This window comes from Oryctolagus cuniculus, chromosome X, assembly GCF_964237555.1.
Source record: "Oryctolagus cuniculus chromosome X, mOryCun1.1, whole genome shotgun sequence".
Taxonomy (NCBI): Eukaryota; Metazoa; Chordata; class Mammalia; order Lagomorpha; family Leporidae; genus Oryctolagus; species Oryctolagus cuniculus.
This window is the reverse complement of record NC_091453.1, coordinates 128,175-145,552: the sequence shown is the minus strand read 5'-3', so window position 1 is coordinate 145,552 and position 17,378 is coordinate 128,175. Positions and strand designations below refer to the sequence as shown.

The 17,378-nt window shown below is 57.3% G+C and overlaps 1 protein-coding gene across 1 annotated transcript; it reads left to right on the top strand.

Moving 5' to 3' along the window:
* Positions 1 to 209: 209 nt before the first annotated feature.
* Positions 210 to 13,395, top strand: LOC138847690 (neuronal membrane glycoprotein M6-b-like). The gene is made up of 6 exons (XM_070067157.1): positions 210 to 236; positions 3,551 to 3,731; positions 7,627 to 7,811; positions 9,155 to 9,331; positions 9,803 to 9,868; positions 11,800 to 13,395. The coding sequence occupies exons 1-6, from the start codon at positions 210 to 212 to the stop codon at positions 11,929 to 11,931; spliced, it is 768 nt and encodes a 255-aa protein (XP_069923258.1). The 3' UTR covers positions 11,932 to 13,395.
* The last annotated feature ends 3,983 nt before the right edge of the window (positions 13,396 to 17,378 follow it).

Here is a 17,378-nt window from a genome sequence, read left to right as displayed (position 1 = left end):
TCACGGCTCTGCTAGCGGAGTATTAATAATACTGAGTCACCTTTGACCCCTGCCGGAGTATTAATGCCGAGTCACGGCTCTGCTAGCAGAGTGAGTAGTATTAATACTGAGTCACCTTTGACCCCTGCCGGAGTATTAATGCCAAGTCACAGCTCTGCTAGCAGAGTGTTATTAATACTGAGTGACCTTTGACCCCTGCCGGAGTATTAATGCCGAGTCACGGCTGTGCTAGCAGAGTGAGTATTAATACCGAGTACCTTTGACCCCTTCCAGAGTATTAATGCTGAGTCATGGCTCTGCTAGCAGATTATTATTAATACTGAGTGACCTTTGACCCCTGCCGGAGTATTAATGCCAAGTCACGGCTCTGCTAGCAGAGTATTATTAATACCGAGTACCTTTGACCCCGTCCAGAGTATTAATGCCGAGTCACGGCTCTGCTAGCAGAGTATTATTAATACTGAGTGACCTTTGACCCCTGCCGGAGTATTAATGCCGAGTCACGGCTCTGCTAGCAGAGTATTATTAATACTGAGTGACCTTTGACCCCTGCCGGAGTATTAATACCGAGTCACGGCTCTGCTAGCAGAGTATTATTAATACTGAGTGACCTTTGACCCCTGCCGGAGTATTAATGCCGAGTCACGGCTCTGCTAGCAGATGAGTAGTATTAATACTGAGTCACCTTTGACCCCTGCCGGAGTATTAATGCCGAGTCACGGCTCTGCTAGCGGAGTATTAATAATACTGAGTCACCTTTGACCCCTGCCGGAGTATTAATGCCGAGTCACGGCTCTGCTAGCAGAGTGAGTAGTATTAATACTGAGTCACCTTTGACCCCTGCCGGAGTATTAATGCCAAGTCACAGCTCTGCTAGCAGAGTGTTATTAATACTGAGTGACCTTTGACCCCTGCCGGAGTATTAATGCCGAGTCACGGCTCTGCTAGCAGAGTGAGTAGTATTAATACTGAGTCACCTTTGACCCCTGCCGGAGTATTAATGCCGAGTCTCGGCTCTGCTAGCAGATGAGTAGTATTAATACTGAGTCACCTTTGACCCCTGCCAGAGTATTAATGCCGAGTCACGGCTCTGCAAGCAAAGTATTATTAATACCGAGTCACCTTTGACCCCTGCCGGAGTATTAATGCCGAGTCACGGCTCTGCTAGCAGAGTATTATTAATACTGAGTCACCTTTGACCCCTGCCGGAGTTTTAATGTCGAGTCACGGCTCTGCTAGCAGATGAGTAGTATTAATACTGAGTCACCTTTGACCCCTGCCGGAGTATTAATGCCGAGTCAGCTTTGACCCCTGCCGGAGTATTAATGCCGAGTCACGGCTCTGCTAGCAGAGTATTATTAATACTGAGTCACCTTTGACCCCTGCCGGAGTTTTAATGTCGAGTCACGGCTCTGCTAGCAGATGAGTAGTATTAATACTGAGTCACCTTTGACCCCTGCGGGAGTATTAATGCCGAGTCACGGCTCTGCTAGCAGAGTATTATTAATACTGAGTCACCTTTGACCCCTGCCGGAGTATTAATGCCGAGTCACGGCTCTGCTAACAGAGTATTATTAATGGTGAGTCACCTTTGACCCCTGCCGGAGTATTAATGCCGAGTCACGGTTCTGCTAGGAGAGTATTATTAATACTGAGTCACCTTTGACCCCTGCCGGAGTATTAATGCCGAGTCACGGCTCTGCTAACAGAGTATTATTAATGCTGAGAAACCTTTGACCCCTGCCGGAGTATTAATGCCGAGTCACGGCTCTGCTAACAGAGTATTATTAATGCTGAGTCACCTTTGACCCCTGCCGGAGTATTAATGCCGAGTCGCGGCTCTGCTAGCAGATGAGTAGTATTAATACTGAGTCACCTTTGACCCCTGCCGGAGTATTAATGCCGAGTCACGGCTCTGCTAGCAGAATATTTTTAATACTGAGTCACCTTTGACCCCTGCCGGAGTATTAATGCCGAGTCACGGCTCTGCTAGCAGAGTATTATTAATACTGAGTCACCTTTGACAACTTCCAGAGTATTAATGCTGAGTATTAATGCCGAGTCACGGCTCTGCTAGCAGAGTATTATTAATACTGAGTCACCTTTGACAGCTGCCAGAGTATTAATGCTGAGTCAGCTTTGACCCGTGCCGGAGTATTAATGCCGAGTCACGGCTCTGCTAGCAGAGTATTATTAATACCGAGTCACTTTTGACCCCTGCCGGAGTACTAATGCCGAGTCACGGCTCTGCTAGCAGATGAGTAGTATTAATACTGAGTCACCTTTGACCCCTGCCGGAGTATTAATGCCGAGTCACGGCTCTGCTAGCAGAGTGAATAGTATTAATACCGAGTCACCTTTGAACCCTGCCCGAGTATTAATGCCGAGTCACGGCTCTGCTAGCAGAGTATTATTAATACTGAGTCACCTTTGACCCCTGCCAGAGTATTAATGCCGAGTCACGGCTCTGCTAGCAGAGTATTATTAACACCGAGTCACCTTTGACCCCTGCCGGAGTATTAATGCCGAGTCACGGCTCTTCTAGCAGTGTATTATTAATACCGAGTCACCTTTGACCCCTGCCGGAGTATTAATGCCGAGTCACGGCTCTGCTAGCAGAGTATTATTAATACTGAGTCACCTTTGACCCCTGCCAGAGTATTAATGCCGAGTCACGGCTCTGCTAGCAGAGTATTATTAACACCGAGTCACCTTTGACCCCTGCCGGAGTATTAATGCCGAGTCACGGCTCTTCTAGCAGTGTATTATTAATACCGAGTCACCTTTGACCCCTGCCGGAGTATTAATGCCGAGTCACGGCTCTGCTAGCAGAGTATTATTAATACTGAGTCACCTTTGATCCCTGCCGGAGTATTAATGCCGAGTCACGGCTCTGCTAGCAGAGTATTATTAATACTGAGTCACCTTTCACCCCTGCCGGAGTATTAATGCCGAGTCACGGCTCTGCTAGCAGAGTATTATTAATACTGAGTCACCTTTGACCCCTGCCGGAGTATTAATGCCGAGTCACGGCTCTGCTAGCAGAGTATTATTAATACTTAGTCACCTTTGACCCCTGCCGGAGTATTAATGCCGAGTCACGGCTCTGCTAGCAGAGTATTATTAATACTGAGTCACCTTTGACCCCTGCCGGAGTATTAATGCCGAGTCACGGCTCCGCTAGCAGATGAGTAGTATTAATACTGAGTCACCTTTGACCCCTGCTGGTGTATTAATGACGAGTCACAGCTCTGCTAGCAGAGTATTATTTATACTGAGTCACCTTTGACCCCTGCCGGAGTATTAATTCTGAGTCAGCTTTGACCCCTGCCGGAGTATTAATTCCGAGAGAAAGAGAGAGAGAGAGAGGGAGAGAAAGGTCTTCCTTTTTTTGCGGGCGTGAGTGATTTCTGTCAACTCCACGGCGGCGGGGAGACTCCGGCCTTCCCGGTGGCGGCAGGCCGAGCTGACCGGCCGGCACGGACGGGGTCGGTAGCAGGTGTTTTAACTCGGCATTTCCTTGAAGTGTGTGTTGAGCGAATACTAAAAGTACTGCTCTAGATCTCTGCTGGACGTGGAGACACTGACTCTTTGCCGCCTGGAATTGGTAGTGAACGGCAGAGCTGGAGTGGACATTGGCAGGTACCACCGGATGTGTCCCGGCTCACAGAACGACCAGTACCATCCGGTGCCGACCGCGGGGGACAGGGCTGGCCCCCGGCCCGGTCCAGGTAAATCCGTACGGCCTCGGGGTGACCCCTCACAGCACGTCCTCTTTGCTGCCCCTCGTGATGGCTTTCGGTTGGACGTGTCACGTTCTGCTGGACGCAGTCACGTGTGCGCTCGGGCCTGGCCCTCGAAATATTGTCGGCCATCTTTCTTTTCTCTCGCCCCTTGTCCATTGTCACCCCACGTTTCTCCACTTTGTTCTGCCACCACCCTCTTCCCTGACTGACTGGGTGTCACGGTCAGCCGTGTCTGGGCGTTAGGCATGAAACTCTCCACGTCGGGGCCGCCTGACTGACTGGGTGTCACGGTCAGCCGTGTCTGGGCATTAGGCAGAAAACTCTCCACGTCGGGGCCACCTGACTGACTCGGGGTCACGGTCAGCCGTGTCTGGGCGTTAGGCATGAAACTCCCCACGTCGGGGCACTACGTGGCCGTGTCCACTGGGGCTCCCAGAGCGCCGTGAGCGCCCCTAGACGTGTCGGTTGGCGGGCTCACTGCTTTGCGCCCCCGATTTAGCCGCCGTCACCACCTTTCAGAGGCCGTGACGGCCGGATCGCGGATCCCCGCACTCGGTTCCCGCCAGGTAGGTTGGATGAGGCCACGTGCCCGTCTCCCGAGGGACACTGGCCGGCCTCTGGGGGTGGCCGGCGGGCAGCCGGACGTGTGCCACCTGCCTGGGGAGCCCGGGACGGGGCAGGGGGCAGACGGCCTTCGTTTCAAGAATGAGTGTGGGAAACCGCGAGATGGATCTGTATCAGAATTCACAGGGTTTTGGGTTTTTTTTTTTTTGACCCGGTGATGGTGCACTCACGGGGTCACGTGACTGGTGCGTGGCGCGCGAGCACGGCGGGACGTGGCGGGTTCTGGCCTCCGGGAAGAACCGAGAGCTCGGAGCTTGACGTCAGAGAGTTAGCGCCCTGCACGACCGAAAATGAATCTTGACGTGAACGGAAGGGGGGAGGGAGTGGGGAGGATTGCGGGTGCGAGGGACGTTACGGGGGGAGGGGAGTGCACCCTGCACCCGCACGGGAGACCAGGAGAAGCACCTGGCTCCCGCCATCGGATTGGCACAGTGCGCTGGCCGCGGCGGCCATCTTGGAAGGTAAACCAATGGCAAAAAGGAAGACCTTCTCTCTGTCTCTCTCTCTCACTGTCCACTCTGCCTGTCAAAAAAATAATAATAATAAAAAAAGAAAAGAAAATGTCCAGGAGAACTGGAATTAAAATGGGTCAAAATAAGTGACATCTACGCATGACGTTTTAATACACATTTTTTTAATACACATTTTTTTCCCCAGGTATTCGAAACCTTTTTTTTGTCCCAAAATAAACTCACACTTTTTAATTAAAAGTGTTCAGCTCTGTCTGCTTTTAGAATCTGAGAGCAGCCACAGACAGTATGCAAATGAACCAGGGTGTGGCTGTGTTCCAACAAAATCCTATTTATGGACACAGAAATCTGAATTTCACGCAATTTTTTTTCTCGCCCTCCAGGAAATGTGAAAAGCCGTCGTTGGCGTGCACACACGTGTGCGAGAAAAATCGAACCATCTACGATTTTTTTTAAAAAAAAAAATTTTATTTTCTTACAGATGTGAGAAAGAGACACTGAGATGTTTTTTCCCGTCTCCCGGTTCATGTCCCACAATGCCTCTACCACGGCAGGGCCGAGGCTCGGCGGCACCCGGGAGCCGGGAGCTCCACGCGGCTTCCAGTGTGGGCGGCAGGGGAGCCGCGGACTTGACCTGTCGCCTCCCGGATGCGCTAGCGAGAAGGTGGAGCCGAGGTGGGGTCAAGCCAGCCTTGCCGTGTGGGATGTGAGAGGGAGGTGGGGTCAAGCCAGCCTTGCCGTGTGGGATGTCACAGTGAGGTGGAGGTCAAGCCAGCCTTGCCGTGTGGGATGTGAGAGGGAGGTGGCGTCAAGCCAGCCTTGCCGTGTGGATGTCACAGGGAGGTGGGGTCAAGCCAGCCGTGCCGTGTGGGATGTCACAGGGAGGTGGGGTCAAGCCAGCCTTGCCGTGTGGATGTGAGAGGGAGGTGGGGTCAAGCCAGCCGTGCCGTGTGGGATGTCACAGGGAGGTGGGGTCAAGCCAGCCTTGCCGTGTGGGAGGTCACAGGGAGGTGGGGTCAAGCCAGCCTTGCCGTGTGGGATGTGAGAGGGAGGTGGGGTCAAGCCAGCCTTGCCGTGTGGATGTGAGAGGGAGGTGGGGTCAAGCCAGCCGTGCCGTGTGGGATGTCACAGGGAGGTGGGGTCAAGCCAGCCTTGCCGTGTGGGAGGTCACAGGGAGGTGGGGTCAAGCCAGCCTTGCCGTGTGGGATGTGAGAGGGAGGTGGGGTCAAGCCAGCCTTGCCGTGTGGATGTGAGAGGGAGGTGGGGTCAAGCCAGCCGTGCCATGTGGGAGGTCACAGGGAGGTGGGGTCAAGCCAGCCTTGCCGTGTGGGGTGTCACAGGGAGGTGGGGTCAAGCCAGCCTTGCCGTGTGGGATGTGAGAGGAACGTGGGGTCAAGCCAGCCGTGCCGTGTGGGATGTGAGAGGAACGTGGGGTCAAGCCAGCCTTGCCGTGTGGGATGTGAGAGGGAGGTGGGGTCAAGCCAGCCGTGCCGTGTGGGGTGTCACAGGGAGGTGGGGTCAAGCCAGCCTTGCCGTGTGGGAGGTGAGAGGGAGGTGGGGTCAAGCCAGCCGTGCCGTGTGGGAGGTCACAGGGAGGTGGGGTCAAGCCAGCCTTGCCGTGTGGGAGGTGAGAGGGAGGTGGGGTCAAGCCAGCCTTGCCGTGTGGGATGCAGACGTGCCGCGCAGCCGCAGTGAGGCCCAGATAAGTCTGGGTTAGGAGGCTTCCACATACCAGTAGCACTGGCCCCGCCCACCCCCAGACGTCACCAACGCCCCTCCCCCACCCCCCCTGGGAGGGGGCTCCGTGACCCCCTGCTGAGAGCTGCTTGCGGCCGTTTGAGAGGCAGAGGCGTCCGGCGCCCTCCTCCTGACCCGGCATGAAAATCTGCGGCCGCCATCACGGACAACGTGGGCTGACCGCTTGGCCCGTCGTGACCGCGCCGCCATGGCGACGGCCATCCGCGAGCCCAAGGACAGAAGGGGGTTTTATTCCGGCGTCCGGCACAAAAGGTTCTAGGGATGCCGGAGACAGAACGGCCATTGAGAGGTGGAGGCGTCGCTGGGTGTTTTCCCCTCCCCCACACCACGTGGTTTATATGTGAACCGTCTCAGGCTAGTGCACACTGGGGTGTTTGTGCTTAAAAAAATTTTAAAAAAAAGTGAACTATTACGGTTCTTTCCCCTTCATGTCGCTTCACGGACGCTCATTTTTGTCTTTTTTTTCTTGTTTTTTTTTTTTCTAAGTACTTCAATGTCACTCGCCAGTTGCAGGTTCTGACTCTTCAACGTGCGGTAGGGGAGACAAGATGGCGGCTGGCGGGGGAGGGGGAGGGTTAGGAATGACCTGCTTGTGCCGCTGGGGCTGGTGGAATTTTTTTTTTTTTAGTAAAAAAAAAGTTGTAATTTCTGACATTCGCTTGAACGAAACTTGAGTGCCGAATCAGAAAAACCAAAATACCCCGTGACCCCCATGACCCCTTCCAAAATGAACACATTGAGATTTTTTTTGCCGGATACACCGACAGTGTCCATCACTGGATCAGGTCGTCCTGGTCACCTCCCCTCCCCCCCGGGAAAACCCCGGCTCTGCCAAAGCAATTCCGTGCCCTTCTTGGACCCTCCGACGGGGTCACGGCCTGGTGATGACCTCTGTGGCCCTCGGGAGATTAAGATGGCGGGAAAGCCGGCGGCCCGGGGCCTTCCCTGCTGGCGTGTCCATGAGGGCCTTGCGCGATCACGGCTTCTCTCTCTCTCTCTCTCTCTCTCTCTCTCTCTCGTGGGTTCAGGCTGCTTCGAGTGCTGCATCCGGTGTCTGGGCGGCGTCCCGTACGCGTCGCTGGTGGCCACCATCCTCTGCTTCTCCGGGGTCGCCTTGTTCTGCGGCTGCGGGCACGTGGCGCTGGCGGGCACCGTGGCGATCCTGGAACAGCACTTCTCCACCAACGCCAGCGACCACGCCTCGCTGAGTGAGGTGTAAGTACCGCCGCGGCGGTTGCGGGAGTCTGGGGGCCGGCGCTGCCGCGGCTCACCCGGCTAATCCTCCACGGCTCACCTGGCTAATCCTCCACGGCTCACCTGGCTAATCCTCCGTGGCTCACCCGGCTAATCCTCCACGGCTCACCCGGCTAATCCTCCACGGCTCACCTGGCTAATCCTCCACCTTGCGGGTTCTAGTCCCGGTCCGAGTCCCGGTTGCCCCTCTTCCAGGCCAGGGAGGGCAGTGGAGGATGGACCCTGCACCCCCATGGGAGACCGGGAGGAAGCACCTGGCCCCCGCCATCGGATTGGCACAGCCCCCGCCATCGGATTGGCACAGCCCCCGCCACGGCGGCCATCTTGGAAGGTGAACCAACGGCAAAGGAAGACCTTTCTCTCTCTCTGTGTCTCTCTCTCTCACTGTCCACTCTGCTTGTCCAAAAATAAAATAAAAATAAAAAAAAAGACTATCTGAAGGGGGACATCCTCCGGAAGGAGATTAAAACCTAAAAAAAAATTTTTTAAACATAAAGACTGATTTATGTGAAAGAGTTGGAGGGGTCTTCCGTCCGCTGGTTCACTTTCGCCGGAGCTGTGCCGATCCGGAGCCGGGAGCCTCTTCAGGGTCTCATGTGGGGGTACAGGGGGGTCCAAGGACTCGGGCCGTCGTCCACTGCTTTCCCAGGCCACAGCAGAGAGCTGGACAGGAAGTGGAGCAGCCGGGACTCGAACCCGCGCCCAACTTCAATCCTCTGTATCTGTATCTGTCCAACTATTTTGAAATCGCTGGTTTCCGTGGCGACTTCCCACGTCCCTTGAGGCGTGACGACACGCTATTGGTCAAGGATAGAAGACGCAGTCGGGGGGCAGAGGCGGTTCTTCCGTTTGCTTCCGGTCAGTTTTAAGTTTTTTAAAATGAGTATAAACTTCCTGGATTCCGACAAGCTAAACAAGTAATCTGATGACTTGCCCTGGAGGTCTCCAACTCCTCAAAGGAGGAGCCCTGGGGGACCCGGATGTGGCCCTGGAGGGACCTAGAAGTGGCCCTGGGGGACCCGGATGTGGCCCTGGAGGGACCTAGATGTGGCCCTGGGGGACCCGGATGTGGCTCAGGGGGACCCGGAAGTGGTCCTGGGGGACCCGGATGTGGCCCTGGAGACCCGGATGTGGCCCTGGAGGGACCTAGAAGTGGCCCTGGGGGACCCGGATGTGGCCCTGGAGACCCGGATGTGGCCCTGGGGGACCCGGGTGTGGCCCTGGAGACCCGGATGTGGCCCTGGGGGACCTGGATGTGGCCCTGGAGGGACCCGGGTGTGGCCCTGGAGACACGGCCCATAGTTCGCGTGTCAGTTGGTATCCGGAGTGGGGAGGGCTGGCGCGGACACGAGGTGTGCTGTCGTTTGTCGCGGTAGCATTCTCTGTGGGGATTGTCCTCTTTCAGGTATCATTCCTTGGAATGCTTTCCCCGGAAAAATATGTGGTTCCGCCCTGGAGAACATCTGCAACACAAACGAGGTAACCTGCGCCCCCAGCGCCGTGGGCTCACACATGGCCGCCGTGAGCGAGTGAGACGCAAGATGGCCGCCATGAGCGAGTGAGACACAAGATGGCCGCCATGAGCGAGTGAGACGCGAGGTGGCCGCCATGAGCGAGTGAGACGCGAGGTGGCCGCCGTGAGCGAGTGAGACGCAAGATGGCCGCCGTGAGCGAGTGAGACGCGAGATGGCCGCCATGAGCGAGTGAGACGCGAGATGGCCGCCACGAGCGAGTGAGGTGCAAGATGGCCGCCGTGAGCGAGTGAGACGCGAGATGGCCGCCGTGAGCGAGTGATACGCAAGATGGCCGCTGTGAACGAGATGGCCGCCGTGAGCGAGTGAGATGCAAGATGGCCGCCGTGAGCGAACTGCCCGCTGGAGCGGGCGCCGGCCATTACATCACCCTCCCCACCAAGGCCATAACTTACACTGGTGCCATGTTCTTTCCTAGTTCTACGTGTCCTACCACCTGTTCATCGTGGCGTGTGCCGGAGCCGGCGCCACGGTCGTCGCCCTGGTGAGTAACCCCGTCACCCGGCACCCGCCTAGACACACCGACAGATTTCCCTTCCAGCCAGCGTCCGCCACGTCACGCACAATGTTAGCCAAGATGGACGCCGTGACCGGCAGCACGGTCCGCCCGTGCCTGAGCCGAGTTTTTTACGGCACATTATTTTTTTTTTATACCCAGCACAACATCACAGTCAACACACACACACACACACACAGCTAGAAGGATGTTTGGGGACTCGAACCCGCGCCCACATGTCTTACCGTCCTGTCTTGTTCTCTCCCGCCAGCTGACCTACATGATGGCCACCACATATAACTATGCGGTGTTGAAGTTTAAGAGTCGCGACGACTGCTGCACTAAATTCTGAGTTCCGCGAGGCCCGCGCGGGGCTCTAGACAGCGTCTGCCCTGTAGTGCGGACGTCGCGCACACGCCAGACTAAAGCAGGCGCTCGCTTTGTGCAGTTTTGTCACAGTAATTTGTAAAATAGCTTCCGTAGCGCTAGACTAACAAGATGGCCGACTGAACCCCGATTACAAAGATCTGATTGGTTCTGCCTGGTAGACTAACAAGATGGCCGACTGAACCCCGAATTACAGACAAAGATCTGATTGGTTCCTCCTGGTAGACTAACAAGATGGCTGACTGTACCCCAATCACAGACTCAGATCTGATTGGTTCCGCCCGGTAGACTAAGATGGCTGACTGTACCCCGAATTACAGACAAAGATCTGATTGGTTCCACCTGGTAGACTAACAAGATGGCCGACTGAACCCCGATTACAAAGATCTGATTGGTTCTGCCCGGTAGACTAACAAGATGGCCGACTGTACCCAGAATCACAGACTAAGATCTGATTGGCTCCACCCGGTAGACTAACAAGATGGCCGACTGTACCCTGAATCACAGAGTTAGATCTGATTGGTTCTGCCTGGTAGAATAACAAGATGGCCGACTGTACCCCGAATCACAGAGTCAGATCTGATTGGTTCCTCCTGGTAGACTAACAAGATGGCCGACTGTACCCCGAATTACAGACTCAGATTTGACTGGTTGCGCCTGGTAGACTAACAAGATGGCCGACTGTACCCCAATCACAGACTAAGATCTGATTGGTTCTGCCCGGTAGACTAACAAGATGGCCGACTGTACCCCGTTCCGGGTCTGACACTTTCTGACGTGTGACGTCTCCACCTCCAGTAGTTTTTATTGACTGAGAATGAACCGTGTTCCCGTCTCGGGGCCGTGTAGACCCGACAGGCCGAGAGGACGTCACGACAGACGCCCGGCACAGGGCCGCCTGCTCCGTCTGGCTTCTCCCTGGTGACCGTGTGCCGAGTTCACGGTGTCTGTGTGCTGACGCTCCTCTGGCCCTTTAACACGGAGCCAACTAGTCCTGGAGCGCACGCGCGGCTCTGCTAGCAGAGTGAGGAGTATTAATACTGAGTCACCTTTGACCCCTGCCAGAGTATTAGTGCTGAGTCACGGCTCTCCTAGCAGAGTATTATTAATGCTAAGTCAGCTTTGACCCCTGCCAGAGTATTAATGCCGAGTCACAGCTCTGATAGCAGAGTTAGTATTAATACTGAGCCACCTTTGACCCCTGCCAGAGTATTAATGCTGAGTCACGGCTCTGCTAGCAGAGTGAGTAGTATTAATACTGAGTCAGCTTTGACCCCTGCCAGAGTATTGATGCTGAGTCAGCTTTGACCCCTGCCAGAGTATTAATGCTGAGTCACCTTTGACCCCTGCCAGAGTATTAATACTGAGTCACGGCTCTGCTAGCAGAGTATTATTAATGCTGAGTCAGCTTTGACCCCTGCCGGAGCACTAATGCTGACTCGCCCCGCACCCCGCGCTCACCAGCCGGCCCCGCCCCCCGCGCTCAGCGGCCCCGCCCCCGTCTTGCACGTCCTCGCGATTCTGTCTTGCAGGTGCACGTCCTCACGATTCTGTCCGCTAACTGGGCTTCCCTGCAGGCCGCCCGCGACCCCCCAGCCAAGCGGGACCAGGAGCTGCAGGACGTCCGCTCTCCGTCCACACAGCAGCCCCACACTCACCCGTAGACGCCGCCCGGCCCGGACCCGGCGCCTCGGACCCGCCAGCCTCGCCCAGTGTAGACGTCTCTGTGCGTCTCCGGCTGCTGGGGCGGGGGAGGGGCGGGGTGGATCGCCAGGACAAATAGAACAAACACTAGAGGGCGCACGGGCGCCATTTTGAAAAGGCAACGCTTCTGACGCGGCGGTCCTCCATCTTGCCGAGACCCGCGGCGGGAGTGCGTCTACACCGCGAGACTCTGCCGCGGCCCAGAGCGGCCTGCTGACAACTCCCAGACGGGCTATTTCTGGAGTCGGTTCCACACTGAATCTCGCTGGGACACGGTGACCCCAGTCGTGACCCCAGTCGTGACCCCAGTCGTCACCAGTCTTGACGTCAATGTCAGCCGTCAGCAGTGTTGACGTCAATGATGTCAGCCGTCAGCAGTCTTGACGTCAATGTCAACTGTCGCCAGTCGTGACGTCAATGATGTCAGCTGTCACCAGTCCTGATGTCAACGTCAGCTGTCACGTCTTGACGTCAATGTCAGCCGTCAGCAGTCGTGACGTCAACGTCAGCCGTCAGCAGTCGTGACGTCAACGTCAGTCGTCACCAGTCTTGACGTCAACGTCAGCCGTCAGCAGTCATGACGTCAATGATGTGAGCCGTCACGTCTTGACGTCAGCGTCAGCCGTCACCAGTCGTGACGTCAACGTCGGCTCCGCCTTAATGAGAATCCGCTCTCGATTTCTAAGAATTTATAGTCTCACCAGGAGACCCGAAAATAACACAGAACGTCACTCCGCCCTCGTGTCTTCTCTCCATTTCCTCGAATCAAGAAGTGTCACCTTGTTAAAATGACCCTCCTAAACCGCCTTTAACTGGTCTGCGCCGTCTGTGGGCGGTTTCTCACCGACTCTGACGCCTGCTCGCAGACCGGCCGCACGCCGCTGACCGCCTCCTTCTCACGGACTTGACTCTCTCCAGTGAAGTAGGGCTGGCGTTTGTCTCTTTTTTCTTTAAATCTTCGTTCCCGGGAATAGCGATGTCAGCCATCTTGTAAGGAAACCGGCCTTCCGAGTCGTCGTGTTCCGGGACTTGAAGCGACTGTAGGCGCTGGGGTGTCCGACGGACATACAGGTTTCCAGCAGCGGGGGGCGCTGTCAGAGAACAGGCGGCGTCTGGAACCCTGATTTTCCTTTTCTAATTCCATTTTGGACTTTTTTTTTTTTTGTTAGTCGTCTTACTATCTTTGACGTCAAGAGCGTTCCATTTTGCTACGTACGGATTTTTGTAACCCAGATGACGGTGAACCGGTATTTTCCGCCCGTGCCCAGGGCTGCCTGCGGCTCTCCGAGTGTCCCAATAAATATTTGTAGATAATCAGCCGACACCCGTGGGCGCGTGTCTTAAAAGATCTAGATGGAGACAGGTGTGGACGCACTAAGAGCGACGAAATAAAATGGCGGCCGCGCGCACACGCCTGCACGTCAGTCCCGCCTTTCTCGGTGCTCCGTGTGTCGTCGAGTGTCGCATCATCAAGATTCCGCGTGTGGGTGTGAGTGCGAGTCTGTCCGAGCCGGCGCGCTGTTTTGTCGGGAACCGGCCGGGTGCCGCTAGACAACATGGCCGCCACTGTGGTCACCCGCCTACTCGAGGGAAGGAGCCGCCGCAGGCCCTGTGGGTGACCAGTAACGGCTGGGTGCCACTAGAGAACATGGCCGCCGCTAGAGAACATGGCCGCCACTGTGGTCATCCCCTATGCGAGGGAAGGAACCGCCGCAGGCCCTGTGGGTGACCGGTAAGCCGGCTGGGTGCCATTAGACAACATGGCCACCACTGTGGTCACCCCCTACTCAAGGGAAGGAGCCGCCGCAGGCCCTCTGGTTGACCAGTAATGGCTGGGTGCCACTAGACAACATGGCCGCCGTTAGAGAACATGGCCGCCATTAGACAACATGGCCGCCACTGTGGTCACCCCCTACTCGAGGGAAGGAACCGCTAGACAACATGGCCACCGTTAGAGAACATGGCCGCCACTGTGGTCACGCCCCACTCGAGGGAAGGAGCCGCCGCAGGCCGTGTGGGTGACCGGTCAGCCGGCCTGAGACAGGGTGTCGCGGGCACACATTCTAGTAGCAAAATAAAAATAAAATAGTAGCAAAACGAAGAAAAAACAGTCACGCTGGATTTCACATTTTTATTGGGGATTTTGTGCGACGGGACCCACGAAGGGCTCGACGTCGAGGGCCCTCGCGGCGTGCGGGCAGCCGGGCGGGGTCACCAGGGGTCGTCCGTGTCGTCCCGAGAGGCGCCTGCGGGACTGAACCGGGGAAGGAGGCGCGTCCACACGCGGCCCGAGTTCTCGCCGGCCGCGGCGGCGCCTGCTCATAAAAACCCACTTTTGTTCGGTGGCTGATCTCGACTGGCCGTCTCCACCACCTGACGCCCCCGGGCAGACCCACGTGGGCCGTCTCCACCACCTGACGCCCCCGGGCAGACCCACGTGGGCAACGGCGGCCCGTGTAGACGGCGTCTGGAGGCATCTCCGGGGCTCCCTCCCCGCGTCAGTGTGCCCGGGTTCAAGTCCCGCCTCCATTCCCAGTCCCAGCTGCCGGCTCGCGTGTGCCCTGCTGGCGGCGGGGACGGCTCGGGGTGTTCACAGACGCCAGTCGGGGCCCCGCGGCCGACACACGGAGTCCCGGCTGGCGTGGGTCGGTGTGAGTCAGTGTGAGTCGGTGTGAGTCGGTGTGGGGCAGTGTGGGTCAGTGTGAGTCAGTGTGGGCCGGTGTGGGCCGGTCGGTGTGGGTCAGTGTGGGTCAGTGTGAGTCAGTGTGAGTCAGTGTGGGCCGGTGTGGGTTGATGTGGGTCAGTGTGGGCTGGTGTGGGTCGGTGTGGGCCGGTGTGGGCCGGCCGGTGTGGGGTGTGGGCTGGTGGACACAGACCTCCGTCTGTCCGCCCTCAAGGAAAACACGCCGCGTCGGGGAGCCCACCTCTCGTCTCTCCCGGCAGACGGCAGCGTGTCCGCCCGGGAGGAGCCGCCTTTGACCGCGTCTTCCGAGCTCTGAAAAAAAAAAAAGGTTTCTGTTTGACAGGCAGAGAGAGAGAGAGAGAGAGAGAAAGAGAGAGAGAGAAAGAGAGAAAGAGAGAGAGAGAAAGAGAGAAAGAGAGAGAGAAAAAAAGAGAGAAAGAGAGAGAGAGAGAAAGAGAGAAAGAGAGAGAGAGAGAGAGAAAGAGAGAGAGAAAAAAAGAAAGAGAGAGAGAGAGAAAGAGAGAGAAAAAGAGAGAGAGAAAGAGAGAAAGAGAGAGAGAGAGAGAGAAAGAGAGAGAGAGAGAGAGAGAAGAGAGAGAGAGAGAGAGAGAGAGAAAGAGAGAGAGAGAAAGGTCTTCCTTTGCCGTTGGTTCACCCTCCAAGATGGCCGCCGTGGCGGGAGCCGTGCCAATCCGATGGCGGGGGCTGGCCTGGAAGAGGGGCAACCGGGACAGAATCCGGCACCCCGACCGGGACTAGAACCCGGTGTGCCGGCGCCGCCAGGCGGAGGACCAGCCCGGTGAGCCGCGGCTTGGAAAGACCTCAGGTCCTCTCTGAGCCCTCTCCGCGGCCGGCGGGGCCCCCGGGTGTCCGGCACGCAAGCCCCCGGCACCCCCAGCGCCGCCCGCCCGTCGGGGACCAGCACCTCCTCACTCGGCTCCCGCGGCCGCCCCCGCCGGAGGAGCCGCAGGTACTTCTCCAGCGGCCCGTCACCGCGAGCGGACGCGTCTCTGCTCCCCGCGACGCCCGTTCCCGGTTCCGCCTTCGTCTCCGTCCTCAGCGACTCCTCGATCGCCCGCTAGGACACAGCGAGACGGACAGCGCGTGTCGGTCCGTGACCACGTTGGAACACGTGTCGGCGCTTCGACACGCACACGGACACAGACCCGCCGTCCCCGGCCCGCTACCGCGACACCCGCGTCCTTAAATCCTGACTACGTTCCGCGGCTCGTGCTAAGAACCAGACGTGTGGGCCTCGCAGCGCCAGCCTCCAATATGGCCGCCAGGTCGCGTCCCGGCTCCTCCACTTCTTCCGATCCAATATGGCCGCCAGGTTCAGTCCCGGCTGCTCCACTTCCGACCCAATATGGCCGCCAGTTCGAGTCCCAGCTGCTCCACTTCCCATCCAATATGGCCACCAGGTTCTGTCCCGGCTCCTCCACTTGCGACCCAATATGGCCGCCAGGTTGAGTCCCGGCTGCTCCACTTCTTCTGATCCAATATGGCCACCAGGCCGAGTCCCGGCTGCTCCACTTCTTCCGATCCAATATGGCTGCCAGGTCGCGTCCCGGCTGCTCCACTTCCCATCCAATATGGCTGCCAGGTCGCATCCCGGCTCCTCCACTTGCGACCCAATATGGCCGCCAGTTTGAGTCCTGCTACTTCACTTCCTATCCAATATGGCTGCCAGGTAGCGTCCCGGCTGCTCCACTTCCCATCCAATATGGCCGCCACTTCGAGTCCCAGCTACTCCACTTCTTCCGACCCAATATGGCCGCCAGCTCGCGTCCCGGCTACTCCACTTCCGATCCAATATGGCCGCCAGGTCGCGTCCCGGCTCCTCCACTTCCGACCCAATATGGCCGCCAGGTTCAGTCCCGGCTGCTCCACTTCTTCCGATCCAATATGGCCGCCAGGCCGCGTCCCGGCTGCTCCACTTCCCATCCAGCCGCCTGCTGACGTGCAGAGCAAGATGGCCACCGCGCTCGGGCCCCGGCGCCCACGTGGGAGACCCGGAGGCAGCGCCCGGCTTGGGGTGGGCCCCGGCGCCTGCACGGCGGCCACGCGGGGGGTCACCCAGCAGACGCGAGTCCTCCGTGTCCCCCCCCCGACTCTGCCCTTCACACAAGCACCGCACGTCCGGTAAACTGAGGCAGGAACCGAGCGTGTTACCCTCTGCCGGTCCAGCCGCTCCAGGTCTCTTCGTCCTCGTTCTACAGCGTCTCTCCGGTCTCGCCGCCTGCTTTCTTCTCGCCGCCTGCTTTCTTCCCACGTTTCATCGTCTTCCGTTCGGTCTCCGACTTGTTCCTCGTCTACACGGCACAGGACGGAAAACACAGAGACTAACACACGAGGAAAAACCCGCCCACCGTCTACACTGAGACCCCCAACTACAGTCTACACTGAGACCCCGACCCACCGTCTACACTGAGACCCCGACCCACTGTCTACACTGTGACCCCAACCACTGTCTACACTGAGACCCCGACACACTGTCTACACTGAGACCCCCCAACCCAGTCTACACTGAGACCCCCCGACCCACTGTCTACACTGAGACCCCGACCCACTGTCTACACTGAGACCCCAACCACTGTCTACACTGACACCCCGACCCACTGTCTACACTGAGACCCCGACGCACTGTCTACACTGAGACCCGCCGACCCACTGTCTACACTGAGACCCCCAACTACTGTCTGCACTGAGACCCCGACCCACTGT